Here is a 24,965-nt window from a genome sequence, read left to right as displayed (position 1 = left end):
AGAAAACTAGAGTGTTTCATATACTCCCAGATAGGAATGTTAAAACTATTTAATAAGACAGACACAGTTAGAGATGAAGATGTTTTATTTATGTTGGAAGGAAGATGTACTTTGTTTATCTTTAATTTTAAGTGGTGTCCAGTACATTAGGGTCTAATTCCACACACACACACAAATGGAAGACTGAAGATGCATCCATTAAACTGCTTTAAAAAAATGATAAAACAAAAGTCCATTTTGTTTAATGCAGTGCCACTAAGGGATTACAATAACAACAGGTTGTTTCGGTTCATTGCTCCGTTGTACAAGCTTCTTAATAATCAGTGCAAGAGAAAGGATGGGAAATTTTAAATCAGATTGGCTGATTTACATTGAACTTCCTACACACCAAAATAGTACAACGTGAACATTCTAAAGCACTCTAAAGCTGTTGGGTGTAAGAGAGCTGTAGGAGGGAAAAGTGAGACTTAAATGGGTGTGATGCACCTGCCTTGACAGCCTCTTGAATAAATGTGAACACTCCATTCAAGAATGAAAGCCTGATGACTTAGCAGAAAATTGTGTTTTCTGCACCCTGTAATGAATCAGCATTTTCATAGCATGAATTTCAGATGTCTTCCACTATAATCATCATCCATTTTATGAAAGGTAATTCCTTCATACAAGAGTTGATAAGCATGTAGCTCCAACTAACGATGCCCCAAATGCCCAGAACTAGAGAAAGTAATTCCATCTTTCCCTGAAAATACATGCTTTGAGGTTTAGCCTTTAACCAGATTTAATATGACTGACACACAGCAATAATTGCATCCCAGACATAAAACATTGAAAAATACACTAAATCCAGAAGGTAGCTATGCTGTATAGTGTTTCAGAATTAGCAATGGTAAAATCCCTTCTTTTATGCTTCAAATTCCAGTCCTAGACCCAGCTTGTGGCCACCTGCATTAATATTCTTCCCATCCAGTAAAGCAGACAATGTCAATTTGATACCTAGGCAGGAAATAAGAGAAAAGTTATTAGCATTGATTTGTAAGCGTTGCAAGGATTTTAAAGAACCTGGTTAGGAAAAATGTTGGAAGTTCTATAAAGAGGAACTTACGGAGACACATTTACCTTTCCTGATATGCAATGAATCCAACTCAATTGCTGCAATACTTATAAAATTAAGGATTGATCTGAATATCTATAATTCCTATCTATTTAGATTTAGTTTGCTGACTTTCACCCTTTGGCAAAGGTAGTAACAGATAATATTTCTTTAATTAAATGAAAATTCAGAGCCTGAAATAACTAATTCGTTTTCATTACAGGTTTTATATAAATGGCACACAACAATTTAATTATTGGCAAAAAAGATTTAATTTTTTTTTAAATGTCAGTTATATCAAACACATTTCATCTCTACATACCTGGCTTCAGAATCTGAGTATATCCTAAACCAATCAGACTGGAATTATTCACTTTAGCCTGCAAAACAAAGTCAATCATGTAACAGTATTATTTCAAAGTGTTTGCTGCATAGTTCATAAAGGTCAGATACAAGAAAGTGAGTATGTCAAATAACTTTTCAAAGTTTTACTAAATGTTCAGTGAAAGTGCACCTAAGTTCATGTGTAAACCTTATAACAACTAGAGATGCGCAGAGGTCATATTTTAGATTGAAGTCGTTCAATTTAGTCACTCTGAAAATAGTTCAGTTATGATTTGATACCTACATCTGTCTAAAATTTCATTGTATATTGCCTCTATTTTAGGATGCGGTGGGAAACAGAAACCTCTATAACACTTTTTGTTTTAATAAGAGTGGGATGAAATTTGTAGTTAAGTTATTCAACTTCATAGAAATGAATAACAGTGCGCTGGGAGTTATGCTTATCATATTTATTACCACTACAAAACTGATTTTTTTCTTTGCATTCAAAGTCATTTAATTCAAAAGAGCACATAAGTATAGATTTAAAGCAGAGTTTGAACAATTTAGTAGTGAAAATTGTATCTATGTGTATGAGAGCACACATGTAAACTTTAAACACAGCCTTTCTTTCAGAGCAGATGTACATAGCTCCCTACAGCCCTTTATAATATTTGTACCTTTTAACTTGTTAAAAAGGCCAAAGAGGGAGGAAGGGAGGAAGGAAAGTTCAGGGTCTAAATCAGGCTTTTTCCTCCCTCCTTTTTCACAGCAAGACCTTCAGGCACTCTTCTCAGCCAATAATGGAGACATATACTACATATTTGCAGAAAGGTTCCATCTGCTGTAAGCTATTGACTCTTATCTCTCCAGCATCCACCCTCAAAAAATTGGTGACAATATTTGTGATAAAGTTTTTAATGAATTGATTTGAATACTAAACCAAAAAAATTATCTAAGTGGAATATTCCCTTGTCTTTCAAATGACACAAATTAAGTTACTTTATTTACTAGAAGAAAGGTTTCTTTTTCTATTCACTAAATCTGACTTAATTTTCTTTAAGTTAATACTTTCCTATCTATTGTAATCTTGGGATTTAGAAAAAGACTAATAAAAATTTGCATGTGGCTTATTGTTAACTCAGAACAAAAATATGGTAGTTCCATACACACTTCCACCCAATTATTATCAGGGTGCATGTGATAATCCAGAAGTGCCAGTTATTCACAATACACAATCAGGCAATGTTAAAATACTGATATGGAAAATTCAGTGAGAGATAAGTTGCATACACCAAACTTATCTAAAGGAACTAGAAGAAAGTAAAACGATTTTAAGACCATGCCACTGAGTGGAAAGCAGCATTTTAAGAACCTGTATTTATGACAAAGCATATGGTACAAGTTTCTCTTTTCTCCCAATGCTTCTTTATTTGCTTGTACCTCATTTGATAAAGAAACAATTCTGTGAAACAAGAAAAAGGAATATTGACTAAATATTTTAGTAAAATCATCTGATCAAACAATAATTTCCTTTGAAATCGAAGGCTCTTTAGTCCAGGGGTTTGTAACCTGCGGCTCTGAAGCCATATGTGGCTCTTTCTGCCCTCTGCTGTGGCTCCCTGTTGGCTGATCCCATCACTGGCTGGCCCCTCCCCTCCCTATCACTCCTTGCCTGGCCTGAGAAGGTAGGGGTGATGGTGGGGGATGGAGAATCACTCCATATTCCAGAGCAGGAGGTGACTGGGTGGAAGTGAGTGATGTCGAGTTGGCCATGCCTACCCAGTCACACCAATTGTTAAATTATTGCCTCCCGGTAGGAAACGGGTCCAAATGGCTCTTTGAGTGTTTATGGTTGCAGACCCCTGCTCTAGTCCATTGTCATGGAATCAAATTTTACTTACAGAAAAAGATGCATCTGAATCAATCTGATATTTGGCTGCTATTCCAAAGCGGGTGTTGCTGTTTCCTGCTGTCCAAGCAAGATTGACAGCAGTTTCTAATTTATCATTCACCTTCTGATAAATGGAGCCTCCAAATTCCGTACCATCATTTCTATAATACATTCAAATGTTACATGTCGTGAGAATCTTATTCATGAAAACATAGATTAGTTTTGAAATATATTTTAAAACACTTTTTTCTGCATGTGTATAGGTAATGCAAACATGTGAGTAAAAAACAGATGAGAGCTTCAATATGAGTACAGGTAGTCCTCGACTTACAACCACATGTTTAGAGACCATTTGAAGTTACAACGGCATTGAAAAATGTGATTTATGATCGTTTTTCACACATGACTGTTGCAACATTCCCATGGTCTCATGATCAAAATTCAGAGGCTTGGCAACTGGCATGTATTTATGACCATTGTCGTCTCTCAGGGTCATGTGATCACCTCTTGCGACCTTTTGACAAGCAAAGTCAGTGGGGAAGGCCAAATTCACTTAAGAACTACAGTGGTACAGCTGTGGCAAGAACCATTGTAAAATGGGACAAAAATCAATTAACTGTCTTGCTTAGCAACAGAAATTTTGTGCTCAATTGTGGTACTAAGTCGAGAACTACTTGTAAAGCAAGTAGTTGTAAAGCAAGTATTATTTGAATTAATTCCTTTGCTTGTGTATTTTGGAATCTATTGACTTTCTATTAGAATGGAATATATTCATGGTTCTTCAATGGCTTTCATATTTTTTAAGTACATTTAGGGCGCTAACTCCAGAAATAAAAGTGATCTCAGTACAGAAATACGATGTAAAACTAAATCTCCTTGGATATCATTCATCCTGCTTTTCTATCAATTCTTTTTCCACCGTTTTGCTTATGCAGGCACCAAATTTTTTACAATTACCACATATGGCACATAATTGCCTGCAGATTCCATACCAAGCGTCAAACATCAAATGAAATTCATTTAATTGATTACCGAAATTTTAGGATTCTGCAAGATATGGATAAGAAAGTAAAAATCTGATAAGACAGGATGATCTCCTAAGATTATTTATTTTTGTACCTTTCCAGAAATTGCTGGCAGTGTCCTTACGGAACAATTCAAATGAATCATGACCTAAACTTAATTCTATTCCCCTTTTGTTTAATTATTTGGTTTTCAAATTTATTCTAAAAAGTATATTCTACTTTCAGAATGCAATACATGTTTAGGTAAAACCATAAACAGAAAAACTGTACTTTTAGCTTAATAATTTCTCAATCATCAGTTAGCTTGATTCCTGGTGATTTCCATAGGATTATGTCCATGTTTTCTTGGCAACTACTTGCCTTTTTTCCAGACATTCTGTTGACTTCCCATATGAACATTAAAGCCATAGGATTTCTTAATAAAATACTAAATGGTCTGACTCTGCTTACTTTAACAATAGTTGGACAATAAGGCAACAAACAATTTGTAAAATCATCAAAATTCAGTAAAACTATTGAAAATCCTTACATAATACCTGAAAGCTTCTTAAAGGAGAAAATCATTTGAGCTATTATTTTTAAAAATAAAACAGCTGATCAGCTTACAGTTCCATGCCTATGAATTCCAGATGATTTTAGGGATTAAAAAAAAATCTTAATACAGATGAAAACAAAATGTATGTATTGTTAACCCTTCATGAAGCACCTATCTCACGTATCAGCTGCAGTGGTCAGGTACTTTTTAATGGTTACTCTTATACATTATTTTATGGTAGTCAGATTCTTGCTGCTAAAGTGAAAGATTAGAACAACAATACAACACTCATTACCAATGAGCTTTATTTTTAGATCTTCTCCTTCCATCTGTGCTGTAGTACGACTTTATTCATATAGTACAGCTTCACTCTGATAGAAGGCTGTGAGACAGCAAAAAATTATCTGTGCTTTACCTGACAATAGAAATCAATTCTCAGACTACTAATTATGTCAGCAAGACCCTATCTTTGGATAATGATTTTCACAACATGGTACTCGCTTTGATAAGAATGTTAACATTGAATCAAAAACAGTTTCTTAATTCAATTTCTTACGGAGACTCAAAACGATGTTCAGGTTACCTTCAACCACAAAATGTTTCAAAACTGTTCCTTTATTGCCTGAGACAGAAGCCTAAAGTACATCCCCCAAATCTTTTAGATTTCATTTTCTATAAAATCCAGGAGGCATATATCCAGTGGCAAAGGACCACATATTGTTTATTCCTTGTCTATCATATACAGATATTATTGTATATATCATTACGATGTACTAAGAAAGAACTAGTACTAGTTCAAAAAGGCAAAGTAAGATCATAAAGCAGGGTGGGCAAAATGTGACCCTCTATTGTTACCTGAAGTTCAAATACCATTAGTTCTACCAAGGCAATAGTGTGGGACTATGGAAGTTATAACTCAGCAATATTGGTTGGGGGGAAAGATTCCCCATCCCTGTCTCCAAAATGGACTCCTCATAAGGAAAATTATACAGGTACACACACACATGCAAAATTCATCCTTTCATCTTTCAAACCTTGTATTTAGGGTACCCAAAATATGTTTCTCTTTCTCTCAGATTTTTTTTTAAAACGGAAATACTGAAAATAGTTTGTTTTCACCAAGGTTTTTCTTTTGGTTATAAATTTTCATCCAGAACAATATTATCAGTACTTACACATTAGTGTGAAGCTGGAACTCATCAGTCTTATAGCCAACAGCAAAGTTACTCTGAGTTATTCTGCTTTTAGCTGTCTCAAAAGTCATTTGGTAGCCAGCCAGCCAGCCTTCATAGCCACAGACAAAGGCACCACGTATTGAAGGACCCGCAATATCAAAATCCATATCACAGCCCACATTGATATGTTCCCGCTTGTATCCAGACTTGATTTTAGCATTCTTCTTTCTAAATGGGAAAACAAAGTTTTATATTGCTATTTTTTAAAATGTTCAGGGTATCTCTTATTAGTGGCAAAGGAGGATGAGATACACATTTTGACTCTGATCTCGAGAACACAGCAAAGAACATATGAAATAAACCAATTAAAAATGTATAATAGTCTACTTACCAGCTGGCATCAATCTACTACAAAGTTCACTTGATTGACAGAGTTTGCTTTCCATAATATCAGAGTATTTTTTTATAAGCCATTCTTGGCTTTCACGTTTTGCATATTTTGGCTTAGTAAGACAAGATATGAATGGTCAAGCTACAACATCTTTATTTAACTCTTACCAAGGTTTCAGTCAGTGCCCTTGGGTTACACAATAATATTTTATTGCAGTGGTTGAATATACAGTATATGCAACTACTACAATAAAATATTATTGTGTAACCCAATTGACTTATTACTCTAATTTAGATGAAACAGCTATACTAATGGACCACAAAGAGTAAGAAGGCAGAGTAATGGTTAAGCTGAGTCTGGGATGGTTTGGGAAGGGTCTGAAAAAAGTAGATCTTTAAACAGTTTAGCATAGAACAAAGCATTGTGTAATCATGGATAGAAATTAAGAAAGAAACCAAGGGGGCTAGCAAGTAATAGATGAACCTGACAATTGAGCAGAGCAGATGAATTGGTAAGGCAGAAGAATGAGGAAAAAACAGCAGGTTGAGAGAGGATGCCATCAGAACTGTATAGAGGGAGGTCACATGGTGCAATAATATAGTGTGTCTGTTAGTAGGATTCACTGAGTTAGAGATTTTTCTTTTTTGTCTTCACTGTGAATTGTGTTAGGAGGGTGCATGAAGGGAGACTCCGTCAATCTCATTGTACACATGTTGTAATCTGACAATAAAGGTTGATTTGATTTGATTTGATGATCCAAAACAACAGGCTCCTGTCCATGAGGTTCTGTGACTTCTGGATATTCCTTCAGAGTATTGGGCAGAAGCGGGGATGGTATACCCTTTGCATGCAATGGTGTATCACTGAGAGACTCTTCCTTCTCTAAAAGCAGAATAATATTGTACTGGTAGAGAGAGGAAAGGTTAAGGACAGCTACTTGCCACTCTTCTCCTCCCTCCCATTTCTGCTACTAGCTATTTGGTCACTTCTCTGTGCCCTTTCTAATCCATTCTTCCCACTTCCAAACTCTTAATAGACGTCCAAACACACACACAGCCCAAAAAAAGATGTGACAGAAATTTCCAACAACAAAAAAAAAAACAATCAGCAGTCTGACAGAAGCTTGTTTGGCTAACAAGCTTTATGAAAAGCATAAGCTTTCTTTTAAAAGGCAGAAACAATCAGAAAATATAACTATTTCCCCATACATTGTACACTCTCTAAGGATTTGCTTTAAAAATCCAGCCTGAAGAAAATAAGCCTCCAAAATAGTATGGCTGATAGTACAGAAAGGAGAAGGCTAACAGTTCAATAGCACTAATGAAATCTTGCACTGCCAACTTCTGACACATCTATTTATTATAAACAGAAATTAGCAATAATTAGGGCAATAAGCTCAAATATTAAATATTTTTAAACAGAGATTGAATTAATATATGTAATGTGTTAGAAGATGGAAGGAGTCAGTTCTTGTCTGAAATACTTTATAAATAAAAGACATTTATTTATATACCACCCATTCCCATGTGTTCATCCTATATGATTCTAATCTGCTTATTATAGCTATATATAGCTACTGTGGGTATGCAAAACATTTCATTCAAGCTTTGAGCCCTAAACTTCATGAAACATCCCACCTCAAATGCAAAATATTAAGAATTTTGGGAATGTGTCAAGCTTGCAGAAATGCTTTTCTAATATTTTCTAACTTCCAAACTGTATCAGGTTTCCTGGTCAAAACTGGTCATTTTGCAAAACTTCCTGCTGAAGAATTCTGGAATAAGACTTTGTACAGCTCATAACATTTTGTATTACTAGCAATGGGCCTGGCTCACTTCTAAACAATGTTTACAATATTTAATAAAAGAACAACAGGTAAACATATGGACCAGTTTGCAGTTATGGTTAAGACACAGGCCAGAAACTGGGAGTTTGTGAATTCTAGTTCTGCCTTAGGCACAAAGCCAGGTGGATGACCCTTGGTATGTCACAATCTCTCAGCCCTAAGGAAGCAATTGCAAACCACTTCTGAAATATTCCCAAGAAAAATTCAGGGATTTGTTCAGGCAGTTGCCTGGAGTCCCCATTGACTTGAAGGCAAACACACACACAGATATGGTAATCCAGATTTTCACAAACTAGGTGATCAATATTAAATGATATTATTCTATTGTTGAAATGTACTTACCCAGTATTAGGCGAGAATGAGGAGTCAAAAGTCAATTTCAGTCCATGTGTCAGCTGAAAAGAAATCCAGTAGTTGAATATATAGTTTGAAAGCTGTTTGATTAAATATTTGATCAATTAAGGTAATTTTGTAAATGAATGGTCACTCACCTGGTCTTCTAAAGTTATTTCTGTTCCTAATGTATTGTCCGTGTTCCACTTCTCTATAAACGTCAAGCCATATTCTTTCCATCTGTACTTAGTTTCCAAACTTCCAGTAACTTTGCTTGTTTCTGTATTTGCAGAACCCGAACTTGTAAATTCCTGAGGTCAAAACAGAATATTTTTATTCACAATGATACCTTAGATCAGATATCCATATCCTGTACTATGAAAATGTTATATTCTATATGAAAAAAAATCTCATTTTGATTTTTATATGTCAGTTGTGCTAATTCTGACACCACTAGAAACGATAAGCATTTGTCATTTGAAGTTAAGTAATGACCAATACCCCTCACCTATCAAACCCATGTACTGTAACATGTACAATAATGACATGAAGGGCATAATCTTGAATTACCCTGATTCATGTTTCTATGGAAATTGGATATTTACAAAACAAAAAACCAAAAATGTTATAACAAGGTGAAATGCAAGTTAACATCCAAAATGGTCAAGAGATAAAATTCAAGCTTATATTTAAATAACAAAATTCATGCTCAGTTTTTCCTACTCACCAGTCCATTTTCAGATTTTGTTTTCAAATCCAATTTTATTAAACCAAATCCTAAACAAATAAAAGTAGGCTAGTATTAGTAACACGCAGGTCAAGACAAAATACACTGTATAGCTCATTATAAAAGTTGAGCTTCCTATGCAGGAAGAAGAGCATTTAAGAAAAACCAGGCTTCTTTTAGTCACACTGAATATTACCCTACTATAAGACTACTGAAAATATTTGGGGTATTTCCAAATGATGCTTTGCAATCTAGCCAACCTTATTTATGGAATTTTGCTGGCACTGCATCTGCTCTTTGGAACTTATTTTCCCATTATTATTCAATATATATTTTTTTTCACATAAAGCTGTTTCAAAAGAAGAAGAAACGTTAAACCATGGTTTGGGAGTTTCAGCACCTCCCCCCAAACACACACTTTTTGCAGTGCTGAAAAGTAAACTAAAGCATAGATAGTCCTCGACTTACGACCACAACTGAACCCAAAATTTCTTCCTGTATCTTGCTAAGACAGACCTGTGAATTTTGTCCCATTTTACAACCTTTCTTGCCACATTCAATGAATCAGTTGTTAAGTTAGTAACATGTGTGTTAAGTGAATCTGGCTTCCCCATTGACTTTGCTTGTCAGAGAAGGTTGCAGAAGGAGATCACATGACCCCACAACACTGCAAAGGTTATCAATATGTGTCAGTTGCCAAGCATCCAAATTTTGTTCCTGTGATCATGGGGATATTGCAATGATCTTAAGTGTGAAAAATGCTTATAAGCCATTTTTTTCAGTGCTGTTGTAATTTAAAATGGTCACAAAAAAATGGTTGTAAACTACCATAGGACAGCTTAGGCAAAGTCATTCAAACTATAGCCTGTGAAAAACAAATTGCAGAACAGTCCCTGAGGCTCTGTTCAGGTCTCAGGGTGCTAAAGGCTGATCCGATGGGTGGGCAGGAGACTCGGGAAACAAGCAGTCCTGAGGCTGGCAGAGTACCAAGTCTAAGGATGCCCTCGGTAACTTTTCAGGAACATGCAGAACTGTTGTGCTTAGTTATTTTAGAAACAAAGGCTCGAATACCCATAATTGAGTCATGCCTGCATCTATTTCAGAGAAACCACCAGGGACTAGCCTCTTGGCTGGGAAAAATTGAATGATCGGTTCTTTGACCTAGATCAGTTGACTTAACTATTTGGCATTTGGACCCTTGGACTGTCTTGGACTAAACTTGTGGCTCTACATCAGGATTCAGTTTTAGACTAAAGTAACTGGCCTGGTTCTGAAACAACATCCTGTTCTGCTATATATAATTTGTGTACTTGCTAGACACATGCACTGTCTACCTTTGCATTTAACTCCTTGTAATTCATCAGTTACCATTTGTAAATCAAGCTGGCATATGTGTGTGTGCTCAGTCTAAAATGGAACAGAAAAGTTCCAAACTTGTGGCATAACAGAAAAGACATAGGTCTTTTCTTCAGTTTTTTCTTCATCGTTAAGTGAATTGGATTTTTCAATACTACGGTTCCAAAGACTCTTCAATGAAAAACTAGGTTTTAGTGCTGTATGACTTGAAGTTCTAAAAATGATAGTAGCCATTCTTTATAAAGGGAATAAGCATTGCTTGAACTAAGAAAATCAGAAGAGGAAAGAGAAAAGAAGGCTGGAAACCTTCTATCATATTACAGAAATTATTAAATTACTTCAAGGGACCATGTCCTTAAGTTTGTTCCACAAGCTTTTCCTTCAACAGCTAAGATTTGTAATTTTCTATTTATTTTTTTGGAGAATGAAAGCAATGCTTTTAAAGTAGATGCATTACATATTCCAATTGCATAATAAATACATAACTAGGTTAAGTTACTGGACATCCATCAATAACAACTGGATTCTGGATCAATAATGTAATTGAGTTCAAATAGCCTAGCCTATATTTATACATTGATAAGAGTAAGGAATGCATTGCTAAGGAAAATATCATGAGCTCAGTTCATGGCAATTACACAGACAAGTCCATGTTGTTGCCTTGACAACAAAGTTGCCATAGCCTTCAGGGATGCTTTTCTAAGCCACATCCCTGGGATTTTTTGTTTTCTCCCATCTAAGTACTAACCAAGCCCAGCCCTATATAGTTTTATTCCAGTATTATATAAAGACAACTAGGTACTGGCACTTTCTAGAATAAACTCAAAAGTCAAATTTTGCTAGATCTCAAATAAGAAGCACATGAATGATTACATAAGCTGTTAAACAAGCCATTAAACCTGGGTAAAAAAATGAGAAATATAATACATTGATTTGCTAACTAACAATACTAGTTCAGATTGAAAACAGATTGAACGCAATAGAGTATATACAAAAGAATATTCGAATTACATTCATTTATTATTTATCCATAAATCTTATTGTTATATAGCTTCCCTATAGCTAAAGAAGCCATAGAGAAGTTAATTCACTACATACAATATTATATCCTAAACTTTAACAAAATAACATTAAAACTAAATTTAAAATACATAATATAACAGCAGTGTGAATTAATACATTGGACTAAGCCATATTGTGATTCACTTGGTTTTAATTAATACACCAAGATATATAGTTTATAAAACTAGCCATGGCTCAGCAGATTAATTAGTTTCACAATAACAGTGCAACATAAATTATTCTCTGAGCCTAACATTGACCACAAGAATGCCATATGATATAGTAAATGTGATTTCCCCATATTGTGTGCCAATTACAAGTAGAAAATATTAAAATGTTGTAATGTACTTGCAAATAATGACTATTGACAGATTAAGCAATGTTCCCATTCTAAAAGAAGCATAATGATCAACACCTTACAATGACTTAACTTTTTTTCCTAAGAGATAGCAATAGCATTTAGATTTATATACCACTTCACAATGCTTTACAGGTCTCTCTACACAGTTTACAGAGTCAGCATATTGCCCCCAACAATCTGGTTCCTCATTTTACCGACCTCGTAAGGATGGAAGGCTGTGTCAACTTTGAGTCTAGTGAGATTTGAACTGCTAAACTACAGGCAAGCCGGCAGGCACCAGAAGTAGCCTGCAGTACTGCATTCTAACTACTGTGCCACCGTGCCTCTTGAGATCAGCCATTTGTAAATAAAGAAATGTATATAGATTTCATTCCAAAAAAATAAGAACATTCTAGTAAATTATATACAAAACTAATAATTGTAGAGTATCTCCATGTGCAACATCTTGCTTCTCAAAAACGATTACAGGGCAAATTGCAGAAGGCATTTTGATACCAGTTATAAAGCCCTTTTACATCCTCTACTGCTAGAAATTTCATTTGGATGAAAATGATAGAAAGTTACTGGCAATATTTACCATATCCCTTGGTGAAGATATCTCGAGCAGATTTTCCTAAATCAGTATATGGAGGAGGCACTGCCATTTTCTGTTAAAATAAAGATGCCACAATTATGTTTCTGTATCAGCCCAAAGATCTGCACTATAATTATGATTCTAAAATATAGTATACCAAGAAGCAAACTGAAGTTACCTATAGCAATCCCAAATTCCAGATTTTAGCTCTGTGGGGAATTCAGAGGTCTTCAACACACTTGATCAGTTTTGTGATCAACTGAAACCATTGTTATAAAAAAATTAAAACAAGATTAAATATTCAATTGCTTTATCTATTTTGATTCATGTAAGGTTCTTTACACCAGGTGCTACCAAAAACTAAGCTTTGAGTCCATGTGTCCTAATGTAACAATTCCCTATGGCTGGTTCATACTCAAACTTTGAAATCATGGTGAGTTGGTGGAAATGCGTGGTTGATTTATAACAGTGGCAAACTTGGCAACTTTAAAATGTAAACTCCCCAAATTCCCCAGCCAGCACTGAAAAACCATGATTTATAGTTTCTTGGTTCTTCAGTTGTACCCGGGTCCTGCCCAAGCTCCTAACCAATCCATGGAAGTACAAGACAAAAGCCACTAAAAACAGAGGTAAAACAAACTAAAAAAATTTGAATAACTCACAGTAATTTTGCTAAACTGCAAAACTTGGTTCAGACAACACAAACTCTAGCTTAGTTTATTACCCAGAAAATGTTTTGCATACTTGCCAGCCCTCTCAGGTAAGCCAGACAGGAAACACCACTAGATCCACTTTACTGTCAGGCTACATTAACAGAATCTTGCAACTTTCCACCACCACTTTTAATGACTTGATTCATTAGGACAGGTCCTTTCTAAATTTATTTCCCTGGATGTTAAGCCAAGGAAAGATTGAAGGCAAAGTAGATCCAGGCAGAAGAACATGGCTTCAAAATCTAAGAGACTGGTTTGGACAAAACCCAACAACACTTTTTCGTGCAGCTGTTGATAAAAATAGGATTGCCATCATGATTGCCAATCCTTGATGACTAATATGGCACAAGAAGAAGAAGGATGTTATGCAACTGGAGGTTCTTGCCTCTCTTGCTGTCTGATTGTTTCTTAGGCAGCATCTTTTCTCCTCAAATCATTCACACATTCCATTGTAATGTAACAGTATCTCTCTTCTTCCAATTAAAGTTCATATTTCACATTACCTTTTTTTTTTCAAATATCCCCACCAAAGAAAAACACAGTCTAATTTAAGTTATTTGATCTTCCCCTTATAGAAGCAGAACAGCCGTAATATAAGCTTGGGTAGCATAGCCAGGAAGGATTCAATACATGAGGCCCTGGTGATTTAGCTTATCTGTGAAAAAGAATGTTATCTCACTTATGCATAATGTAAAATTGTTCACTGTAAATATTAAATGTTTCACTCTCAGTTCTTTAATAAAGCAGCAGATACAGGACTCTTTAAACTGCACCGCTTAATATATTTTGCACTCACCACTACTTCTTTGCCTCTAAACACAAGCAGCTAAAGAAGCCTACTGTTTGGCAAAGATGTTTGCATTATCTTAATTTCGTTCAAGCAGAAAATAAATAAAAAATAGGAATGTGCAGTAGATATAGATGGTAAGCATTCTCAATTGGCAAAGGTCCCTAACTCACTTAGTTAGAAACATTGGGGTTTGAATTATTGCTCATTTTGGCTCTCTGGGAAAAGCAATTTATGTTAAAAGGGTATTACAAATGCAGTGATGCTTCCTACGTATTTTAATAGCTACTTCCAACATGAAGCATAAAGTACCAGAACTAAATATTATTGCTAGATAAGAAATTTTCTTTCCCAATTTGAGCTCAATGGAATTACTACCCCAACCTAGGAGGATTGTTATAAAGATGCCTAGTGGAGCTATCAACATAGTCAAGGTTCTCAAATTATATTAGCTAAAAATGGAGCAACTGATTACTTTGGGTGGGGTTACCAAATGTTGAGGCAAAAAGAAGACGGCCTCTCTTTTTTTGTCCTCGTATCCTCTATCTAGCAGACATAGCTTTGAAACCAAATATTGTCTGTCTTTTTGAGGATCTAACAAGCTACATCTTCCTGAATAGCACTTTCCTAATTAGTGCTAACTGCAAGTTAACAAGCTCATCTCTGTGACTCTGTGAATTAGCTAATTAGTACTCTCCCTCCTCTTGCAGCTGCTGCCTGAAATTGACAAGACCTTAAATCAGTTATAAGCTAAAGAATTTAGCCTCCTAACTCAGTTTAGTACATTTCTGCCACAAAGAAAGGGTCTTCCTGATAGAGCAATATATATACATGTAGGCCTAAATGCTTTTTTTGTAATTTTTGTTGCTGCAAAAAAGCTAAACACTTAGTGTGTCCTTCACTCCCCCACCCAATTTCTTTTCAATTGGTTCTGTCCTCCTTTGCCTTTTTGGATATCTAGTAGCTCTATTTTGGGAGCACATCTTCCAGGTCCCATTGATGTTCTTCCCATCTTCTCCCCTTCTTCAAGTAAACCTAGCGTGGATATCACTGAAATAAATAGAGGGAAATTTGGAGAGAGTTGACAAATGATGCTTCCAGCTGCATAGTCTCTCCTCTTCACCAAGAAGTTAGTATCAGGGCATATTCATTCAAAATTCAGATTCATATAAACATGTAAGAGAAGTAGGGGGGAAAAATCTAACTTGTGTCTACAAAACAATGGAAATTGATTGATTGATATGCCTATACACCTCACCGAGAAAGTATAGAATGTTATAAAAAATGGAAAAATACCCATTGCATTTAACCCTGGTACTAAAGAAAAAGAAAGCACATCATCAAAAGCAAAGCTGATCCAACCTACAAAGCAAAGCTGATCCAACCTACTGAGGAAACAGCCAGCTGTTCAGTGCCTTGGGGAAAAATTAACATGGTCAGGGCCATCCAAATCTTTTATGTAAAATATACAGGATACTTTACACTGGCATACACTAAGGCCAAGTCCCAATCTTCCTCGGTTACAAAGTATGTGCATATTTACTATTAAGAACATTTAAGGAGAGGCATCTGTAGAACAATTGTTTTCTCTCCCAAACAGTATCATTAGGTAACAGAGAAAACCACTAACATCCATTCTCTTAAAGCAGGGCTCCCCAAACTTGGCAACTTTAAGATTTGTGGACTTCAACTGCCAGAATTCTCCAGCCAGCTATGCCACTTAGTGATGGGAATTCCTGTCCCAATTGTCTTTGTAAACCAGGGGTAACATATCGTGACTTTTTCCCCCTTCGCTAAAATGGGGGTGGGCATGGCCATGCATCCAGCCTGTAGGCCACAAATTTGACACCCCTCTTGTAAACTGAGAATTATTATATTTACACATTTTGTGTGAAATATGACTCAGCGACTAAACGAATTAAGATTGATTGATCAAATGGATGTAAAATTTACAAGATAATTGGCATAGAGCATTAGAAATTTCAATGGAAGAAAATCATGAAATTTACAGTGAGAAAGTTGGCATTCTTAACTCCATTTCTAATTCTATGTTTGTCTTTTCTATATTTTATCATTTGTATCTGTAAACCTCTCAGAGTCACTTTGATAGTGAGATGCACAGTATCTATCCTTGATAAATATTTTCCAGTAATATATTACTCCAATACTGATTGCTAAAACTAATCATTCATTTTTTTAAAAAAATATTTGGAAATATAACAAGTTGAATCATTCTATGATTGGCAGCATGCTGTAAAGCTCAGCCATTTTGGAAAATAATATATATAATATACGAAATGAATTCTAAACATTTAATCTGTTTTCCAATCTGCCATTTATCTACTAAACATCATTAGCCTTCACATCCCCACAAATTATACTAAAAGAGTCATTAATATAAGTGCTATAAAATACTTTATATTGGGTATATTTAGTTTAATGAAAAGAAGGACTAGAGGTGACATGTTTCAATATCTCAGGGACTGCCACAAAGAAGAGGGAGTCAAGCTATTCTCCAAAGCACCTGAGGGCAGGACGAAGCCATGGATGGAAACTAATCAAGGAGATTAGACTATTTTTTACTATTATTATAGTAAACTTTATTATATTTTACTATTTTTTTCTGTTGCTGTTTGCCATATTTCAGTGGTTATACTAACAGTTCCTGTAGCCTTCCAACTTGGTAATGACTAGAGTGCTGATCTAACTACATCTTCTAGTGTTAGTGATTCTTGTAGGTCAGAGTATCTTCTCAGCTCTCTTGGATGTTGAGTCCCTACTGTACAATATTTCAGTACACCAAAAAAGCTAATGCAATCCTAAATTGTATTAACGGAGGGATACAATCAAGATCAAGGGAAGTACTACTACCACTCTATAAAGCCTTAGTAAGACCACACCTAGTACTGCATCCACTTTTGGTCACCACATTATAAAAAGATGTTGAAAAAGCACAGAGAAGAGCAGCCAGGGGACTGGAGGCTAAAACATACAACGAACGGTTGCAGGAACTGGGCTTGGTGCTAGTCTAGTCAAGAGAAGGACTAGGGGATACATGATAGCAGTCTTCCAATATTTGAGGGGCTGCCACAGGGAGGAAGGGGTCAAGCTATTTTCTAAAGCGCCTGTAGGCCAGACAAGGAATAATGGATAGAAACTGAACAAGGAAAGATTTAACCTGGAAATAAGGAGAAACTTTCTGACAGTGAGAACAATCAACCAATGGAAGAGCTTGCCGTCAGAAGTTGTGGGAGCACAATCACTTGAGATTTTCAAGATTTGCCATTTGGCAGAAATGGTGTAGGGTCTCCCGCTTGGGCGGGGGGTTGGACTAGATGACCTACAAGGTCCCTTTCAACTCTGATTATCTGTTATCTGTTATCTATCTTTGTTCGATCTCCTTTAAATCAGCTACTTCTCAGTTACCTTATGTCCACTGGTATCCTTTAGCATATCAATTTGAAGTTGGAACTTTCTTCTGAATTCAGGTGTTTTTTTTTTAAAGATTTTCCTTGTTTTTCCATGTCTATTTCCATCTTCAATGTCTTCACAGATGTTTTTCAGATGTAATTCTTGTCTTTTATAGGTTGCTTTCTGAGATTTTAATCTTTCTTAGTTTTGACTTCTCTTTTTTCTTGGCAATTTCCCTGGTTCATTCTGACAGTTTGCTTTCTTCTATTTCTTCATCTTTGGCACTCTCTTTTTATATTGATCTTTAATGTCTTACTTAAGTTCATTCCATAGTTCCTCTGGTTCTCTATCAATGGAGTTCAGAGCTTCAGTGTGATTCCTGCCATTCAGCTTGAAATGATGGAGATCATATAATTGAAACTAATTGGCTTTCTTCTTCTTTAACATAACTTGAAACTTCATGTTCATGATCTGTTCCAGAATGGCAATGTCTTTGACGCTGTAATTGAGTTCCTCAACCTCCTATGAAATTATTGGAATGGCAGGAATTGATCACAGGTAGTCAAGTTACGACCACATTTATGTTGCTAAGTGAAACATTTGTTAAGTGAGTTTGCCCCATTTTACAACTTTTGTTGCCATGGTTGTTAAGTGAATCATTGCATTTGTTAAGTTAATAACATGCCTGTTAAGTAATCTGGCTTCCCCACTGACTTTGCTTGTCAGAAGGTTGCAAAAGCTGATCACATGACCCAAGGATACTGCTAGCATCATAAATATCAGCCAGTTGCCAAGGATCTGCATTTTTATCATGTCAGCAGTGCTGCAAAGCTTATAAGTGTGAAAAACAGTCATAAGTTACTTTTTTCAATGCTGTTGTAACTTTGAACAGTCACTAAATAAACTGTTGTAAGTTGAGGGTTACCTATAATCAGTCTCCAGTTTCCTAAGCCATAAGTCTGACTACATTTGTTGCACGTTCCGTTGATTTCAAATAGAACGTGATCATAAAACTAACTTCTTCTTCTGCATCAGTAGTTAAGCAAAGCATAAACTCAGAGTATCATCATATTTAAAGGATTGTCCAAATAATATTTTTCAGTCATTGACTACACTACAGCAGTCTTGCTATATCTTTCATAACTATAAAAGTAGAACCATTCCTTTTGTTTTTCATCTCCTGAGTAACAAAAACTGTGATGTTATGACTGAGAATGTCCAATCCCAATCTATCTCATTTTGTCTAAGATGTCAATTTGTAGCTGTTTCATTTCATATTTCACTGTGTTAAGCTTTCCTATCTTCATGTTCCTAGTGCATTTCTGTCCTTCAAGGTACAGTTATTTTTCACCTTTATGACAACATTAGCAACTAGACGAAGACTTTAATCTAACCATGTCTTAAATTTGATTAGTATTGGAAGGATTCTCACTTTCTCTCAGTAGTATGTTGAGTGCCATTCAACCTGACAGGTCCATTATTCAGCACAATATCATCAATCATTTTATATTTTCAATCAATAGGGTATTCCTGGTAAAAATACAGAAGTGATTTACCGCTGCCTTCTCCTACATAATATAAATTAATGCCTTGCCATTGTCACTAAAGTGACATCTGCATGCAGCATCTTCCTACATTGCAGTTTATTATAGGTTCCTTAAATTTCATCAGAGTCTACAATTTATGTGGAACCTAGGTTTGAAGCCACCTAATATATGAAAAATAGTCTTGATTATCTCAGGAGGCTCTTCTTGTTTGAAAAAAAAAAAGAATAGTTTAAAGCAGGTGGCCTCCAAACTTGACAACTTTAAAACTTGTGGACTTCACTCCCCAGAATTCATGGCTAGTTGAGCAATTCTGGGAGTTGTCCAAATTTGGAAACCCCTAGTTTAAACTATGAGTAAAACTACCAGAGTGAGTTCTCCTTTAAATCTTTCAAACATCAAAATTCCTGTCATCCTAAACCATCAAAACTCAGTTCACTCTTTGGCTAAGCCAAAACCAAACCAAAAACCATAGCAAAATATAATACAATGTATGAAAGCAAATGCCAAATCTGAATATATAAAATATTTTATTAGCAGTTCCAACTAAAACTCAGGAACTTCAAGTCTTTGCTTTTACTAGAATTCAGCTCTTAACAATCCTACATCCAGACAAATGTTTGTACCTATTATTTTCCACCACCTGAACAACCAATTTATTCCACTGCTTGCTTCATAAATTATAGGAGGATTGGCTCAGAGCTTACTCAATCACAGTCCATTCTTACCTATCTTGGCACTGACAAATGAAAAGTTAAAGTTGAAATTCCCGAAATGCTTGTGTACCTTAATCTTCATTTCAGAATAATGAAGGGCAAATGAGTTCAGGAAAAAAAAAGTTAACATTTTGCCCCCTTTTAAAAAAAGTTTCACTTTTGATCCTTGTGAGCATACAGCAACCTTTCACAATTTAAATATTTTCTGATATTTTTAATTAGCTTATAAAATGGCAAGGACTGAAACACTAGTAGACATTAATTCTTCCACTTTCTTCAGACGATATGTATAAAATTGTCACACATGTAACAAGACGAGAAGAATAACATATCACAAACATTTTTTCCGCATAAAGAGTCATTTCATGGGAAATATCCATTAAATTGATGGAGAACAAATTATGGAGAATTACAAACAGATCCAGACTAAATGATGGTCAAAGCTATTTCCAACAATGGGCAAAATGTAGAGTGATGCAGGACTGCATTGTTCCTTCTCCAGGGAAATCACTGTATCCCTTCCCTACTTTTCCATGTTTTCACAAAAGATAAAGTGAGAGTTGCTTCTGAGAATAAGAAAGGGCAACACAGCAGCCAGAAAAGTTATTTCAATAATGAAGGAGTTTCCTCACCCTAACTCTACATTATACACAATGAAAAGCTTAAGTGACATAAGGTTGTTTTTTTCAGTGTCTGATAAAGAATTCTAGCTAACCAGCATCCACAAAATAAAAGAGCAGATCATGAGATGTTGATGTTGCCCAGGCGATCTAAATAGAGAAAGACAAAATATGGCAAGCAAAATGCTGTGAAGGCAACAAATTTGCATTGCAGGTTCTCATGAGGATGTTTGCTAAATCCTGTTAGATTTTTACAATACTGAGTTTAGCTTTTCTTTTGGTAAAGAGCAGAGAGAATGTAATGAATTGCAGCTGCCACAAGCAGTGCCCTGACTGTAGAAATTATTTTTAGCCATAGACGTAGGAAAGGTCAAAAGAAACACCCCTAGAAAAATAAAGAATGACAGGAGAAATTCAGTGTTGGAAAGAAGTGCAAACTGGCCTTTTTCCTTCTTTTTTAAAGGTAGCCTTAAAAGATGGGTCTTTTAAGGTCTTTTTTATCTTTTATTTTAAAGTGCAACATTTTGTGCTTTCTGAAGACTGTTTGAAGAACACAGGGAGGGAGGGAGGGAGGGAGGGAGGGAAGGAAGGAAGGAAGGAAGGAAGGAGGGAAGGAAGGAAGGAAGGAAGGAAGGAAGGAATTTCTTCCTGAGCTATTTCATTATATTAAGATATCAGCAAGCAAAATGACAAACCTCTTGTCCTCCCCCCCAAAAAATCCCTATAGATTTTTGCTGTTGTTGTTATTCCTTATCAGTGCAGCAAAAATAAATACCCTGCTTCTGTAATTTTATGAGAGTGTAGAACAGGGTCATTGTAACTCTCAATCAAAAGTTATACTCTCACAAAGCAACACCAATGCTGTTATTAACTTTATTTCAAGTTTTTATTAGAAAATGTCCCATGGTGCAACACATGCCTTATTCTGCCCTGTTATACTCTTTGAAGAGATACAGAAGGCTATGGAAATTAGTATTATAGCACACCTAGTTATGTGATCAGTCTGCATGTCAAATTGCATAGGTCTACTTTTGAAACTGGGGAAACCAGGAGACTAACTTTTGTCCTGATTTCCTGCATCATAAATACTTGCATTTCTGCACAACTAGCCTATAGAGGTTACACAATTGCATGAATTATATTGCTACTTTGTATCAGGAAAGAGACTAGAAAAACCTTTTGCCAAAGATATTGTTGCATTTTATTGCATTTAATTATGCTTGACTCTCCTCCAACATTCAACCATATAGACCAACCATATAGATCAATTTGCACTTTTCTGTAGTTGATAAAACAAAGAAATGTAGGTTATGCATTTCATCTATCATACTGATACTTATTGACAAGCCCTGGATGAAAGATTGTAAGCATAGTGCCAAGTTTCAAAGAAGATGGAGATATGAAAGGGATAGAAATCATTAAAATGTTGTTTATCCAATAAACAATGGGCAGATTTCTGCAGCTTATTTAGCAAATAAATAAAGCATGCATTCTTAAAATATACACTCCGTCGAAAGTAATAGCTGTGATTTGAATGTAGTTTTGGGCAATTTACTAGCCATATCTGCATTTTTATTTAACATATCTGTTAAATAAAGTACTGAATCAGAATCTTTTGCCTTTATCTGTAAACAAACATAAAAGGAACACCTGTTTGACTGAATAAGGCAAGGCTTAGGAAAGATACCATGCATATGTTGAATACTGTTATAAATTTTGCTAGGAGGTTCAGCTGTGCTAAGGAGGAATATCGAAACTCTGATCTCTCTCCCATAGAGGGCACTCCTCCTAGGCAGGTGAACATACTGCAAAAGAAAGCACCAATTATGTTGATGTTTTAAAGAAGCGTATGGGATCCATGGGAATTTTTTGGAAATGAAGGCATACCTAATGCCAAGCTCTAATTTTTCCTGATATTTCTCCCATCCAAGAATCAAGCAGGCTTTACCAAGTTAGTTTTAGAGCCATTCAAGGTCTCTGAGGACCTACCATTCAGTGATACCGATTCAGCCATAAATGTTATCTATCAATTATTGCAACTGCAACTCTGGTGGTGTTCCAGAAATCTAGACATAATTCATTAAGGGGCTTCAGATGTAATCCATTTTATGTATTAAATTGGTATTCACTGGAAAAGCAAAATGTGGTTGAATTACAGTACCTTAGCCAATGAAATTATTTTTAAGCATCTGGTTCAGTTTGGCTTTCTTGGGGGGCAGGGAAGATAAAATCAGAATATGTAAAAAATATAGATATTATTTGCAAATCCGGTTGGTCTCTGCTTCCATTTTGAAGACATGCCATTCTATGCCTTCCATTGAATAGAATTCTTTATTGGCCAAGTGTGATTGGACACACAAGGAATTTGTCTTGCGTGAAACATTTGTCATTGCAGTGGAAAGGGTTAGAAATCATTGGGAAACAGTCCAAAAGACAAATAAGTTCCTTAAACAAAACCTCGGCAATGCACTTCATCGCCCTTCGCCTTCTTCCTACTGGGGTAAGGGCAGGCAAGGACACGAAGGGCACTTGGAGGGCACGGAGGCGCTGAAGAGAAGGGAGCTGACCGGAGGAAAGAGAAGATCTGAGGCTGAAAAGTAGCTAGAAAGGGCTGCTAAGAAAGGGATCCCCTGGAACCAAGCAGGCCTCCCCTTGCGAAGGAGCTGCTGCCTGTGGGCAACGACATGGCTGCCCGACCTTGCTCGCCTCCTCCCAGCGCCGTCCGCTGCTTTTTTTCCAACGAGCGCAGTTCGCATTCCGCCCGAGGCCTCCAGAGCGCCCGAGAGAGAAGGCGCGCACATGGAGTCAAATGACAAGCGGCGAAGCAAAGGAAACCCTTCGGGAAGGTCACCCAGAAACTCGTCACACGCGCAATAAGAGCGGAGAAAAGCGACTCCCCCTCCCCACCCACCCCCACGACATCTCCCTCCTCATCGTTTCCAGAGCTGGTAGGCTCAAGGCCAGGCGGCCAAACGCATCCTCCTCCGCTGCTTAAAATAGGAGCCAAATGGCAGGCAAAAAGACCCTTCTGGGAAGGGAAGAACGACCGGAGGTGGGTGGGAAGAAACAGAAACGACGGGCGAGGAAAAGAGAGAGAGAGGGAGGATGGCGCGAACGGAATTGCAAAACTTGCCGAAGCAGCCGTGCCTTAAGGGGGGGTTAGGAACGGATGCCCTTTTCCTCTCCAACGCGCCAAGAAACCGACGTGAGAAACGGGACTTCGGGCCGCGCCCTCGGCCAGCGTGCGCGGCCTTGAAATGCTGTAGGTTGGGCAACCATGGATCGCCGCTGGAAGGCGAGGAAGTTGTCCCCGACCATTCCGAATGACGGTCTCCGAAGGCCCGTCGTGACTCGGGAGCCTTCACCTCCCCCCACCCGCCCTCCTCCTTCCCCGGCATCTTTTCTGCCGCTGCAGGCGTCGAATGGCGGCAGAAGCAAAGCCGCGTTAGGTCGTCTCCCGCCTCCAGCGAGTCCCCCCGAGTTCCCTCTGTCCCGTTTCTTCCTCCCGATTCCCTCCGCTTGGTCCACCGTGACGTCGTATACCCAAAGCCTAGGCGCCCTTGCCTGCCTGCCGGCCTTACCGCGTGCTCCCGGTCTTTTTCGTGACTGCAGCAAGGCTTCGAGGGCGAGATAGCTGGCGAGACAGAAACGGCGACGGAGGAGGAATGGAACGGGGCGGGCCTCCCCTGCGCTGAGCCCAGCATAGCTAAAACGAGGAAACCCGGCACAAGATTGGGACTAGCGGCTCTGGCAAGCGAACAGATGGAAACACCCGGCTCGCAGAAGGACGTGCCTGCCCGGGCGTCGCACACGCTCGCCTGCCCCCAGGCTGCGGATAGGCTGAGGGCTGAAGAGGCAAGCGAAAAGCGAGGCAGGACTTTCCGTGCCAAGGCAGCGACTCCACCAATCCAAAGACGTCTCTTGCGTCTTTTACGCATCCGGGAGTGCGCCAAGATGCCAGATGTCCGGCGGTTGTGGGGGGCGGGTGCTGTTGGCTCTAAGGCGCTGGATCCCTCGTTGCCTTTGGTGCTGAAAATACAGAGGTGGTGAAAAGAAGGGGGAAAGCGCCTTGTTGTTAGCCCTCACCCAAATCCGTGCAGGTCAACATCTTGGGGGAGGAGATGAACTGAATTAGGATGAGCAGTGAATTCTTCTCTTTGGTCCTGTTGGTTTAGCTCCATGAAGAAGTGAGCAAAGGCCATTAAGCACGTTGAACGGGAAAGAGATGGGAGGTAGCAATGAGATGCTATTGGTTCGTGCCCTAAGCCAGCATTTATTTAACCATGGTTTACTGAAGAAGACACAATAGGCCGGATTCAAGCAGCCTACGTTTGGAATCACAATACATGGATTCGCTTACTAAGCCTTCCTGATCGAATTGTGGCATAATGTGATGCACAAGGCCAGATGCACTCATTGTTTGCTTTAACCGTGTTTAGGGCTTATGTTCTCACATAAAGCTAAGCCATATGAGGGACAGC

The 24,965-nt window shown here is 37.3% G+C and overlaps 1 protein-coding gene across 1 annotated transcript; it reads right to left on the bottom strand.

Annotated features, from left to right (window-relative positions):
• Positions 1 to 67: 67 nt before the first annotated feature.
• Positions 68 to 24,315, bottom strand: VDAC1 (voltage dependent anion channel 1). Its single transcript, XM_026696475.2, has 9 exons — positions 24,066 to 24,315; positions 12,697 to 12,766; positions 9,341 to 9,390; positions 8,772 to 8,924; positions 8,623 to 8,675; positions 6,044 to 6,271; positions 3,319 to 3,469; positions 1,413 to 1,470; positions 68 to 993 (listed from the first exon to the last, which is right to left on the bottom strand). Exons 1-9 carry the CDS (start codon positions 24,186 to 24,188, stop codon positions 902 to 904), a joined length of 978 nt encoding a protein of 325 aa, XP_026552260.2. The 5' UTR covers positions 24,189 to 24,315; the 3' UTR covers positions 68 to 901.
• Positions 24,316 to 24,965: the final 650 nt, after the last annotated feature.

The sequence above is a fragment of the Pseudonaja textilis genome, chromosome 2, assembly GCF_049901715.1.
Source record: "Pseudonaja textilis isolate UNSWEBS1 chromosome 2, rPseTex1.2, whole genome shotgun sequence".
Lineage (NCBI taxonomy): Eukaryota > Metazoa > Chordata > Lepidosauria > Squamata > Elapidae > Pseudonaja > Pseudonaja textilis.
Note: the sequence above shows the minus strand (reverse complement) of the source record. Positions and strands in the feature narration are given on the sequence as shown.

Excerpts from the sequence above, each read along its gene's own strand:
- VDAC1 (XM_026696475.2), bottom strand. The coding sequence starts at position 24,188 with ATGCTGGGCTCAGCGCAGGGGAGGCCCGCCCCGTTCCATTCCTCCTCC. Across the intron at positions 3,470-6,043 it reads TTCCAGCTTCACACTAATGT|AAATGATGGTACGGAATTTG; the intron begins GTAAGTACTGAT and ends AATGTATTATAG. Across the intron at positions 994-1,412 it reads TACTCAGATTCTGAAGCCAG|GTATCAAATTGACATTGTCT; the intron begins GTATGTAGAGAT and ends TTTCCTGCCTAG.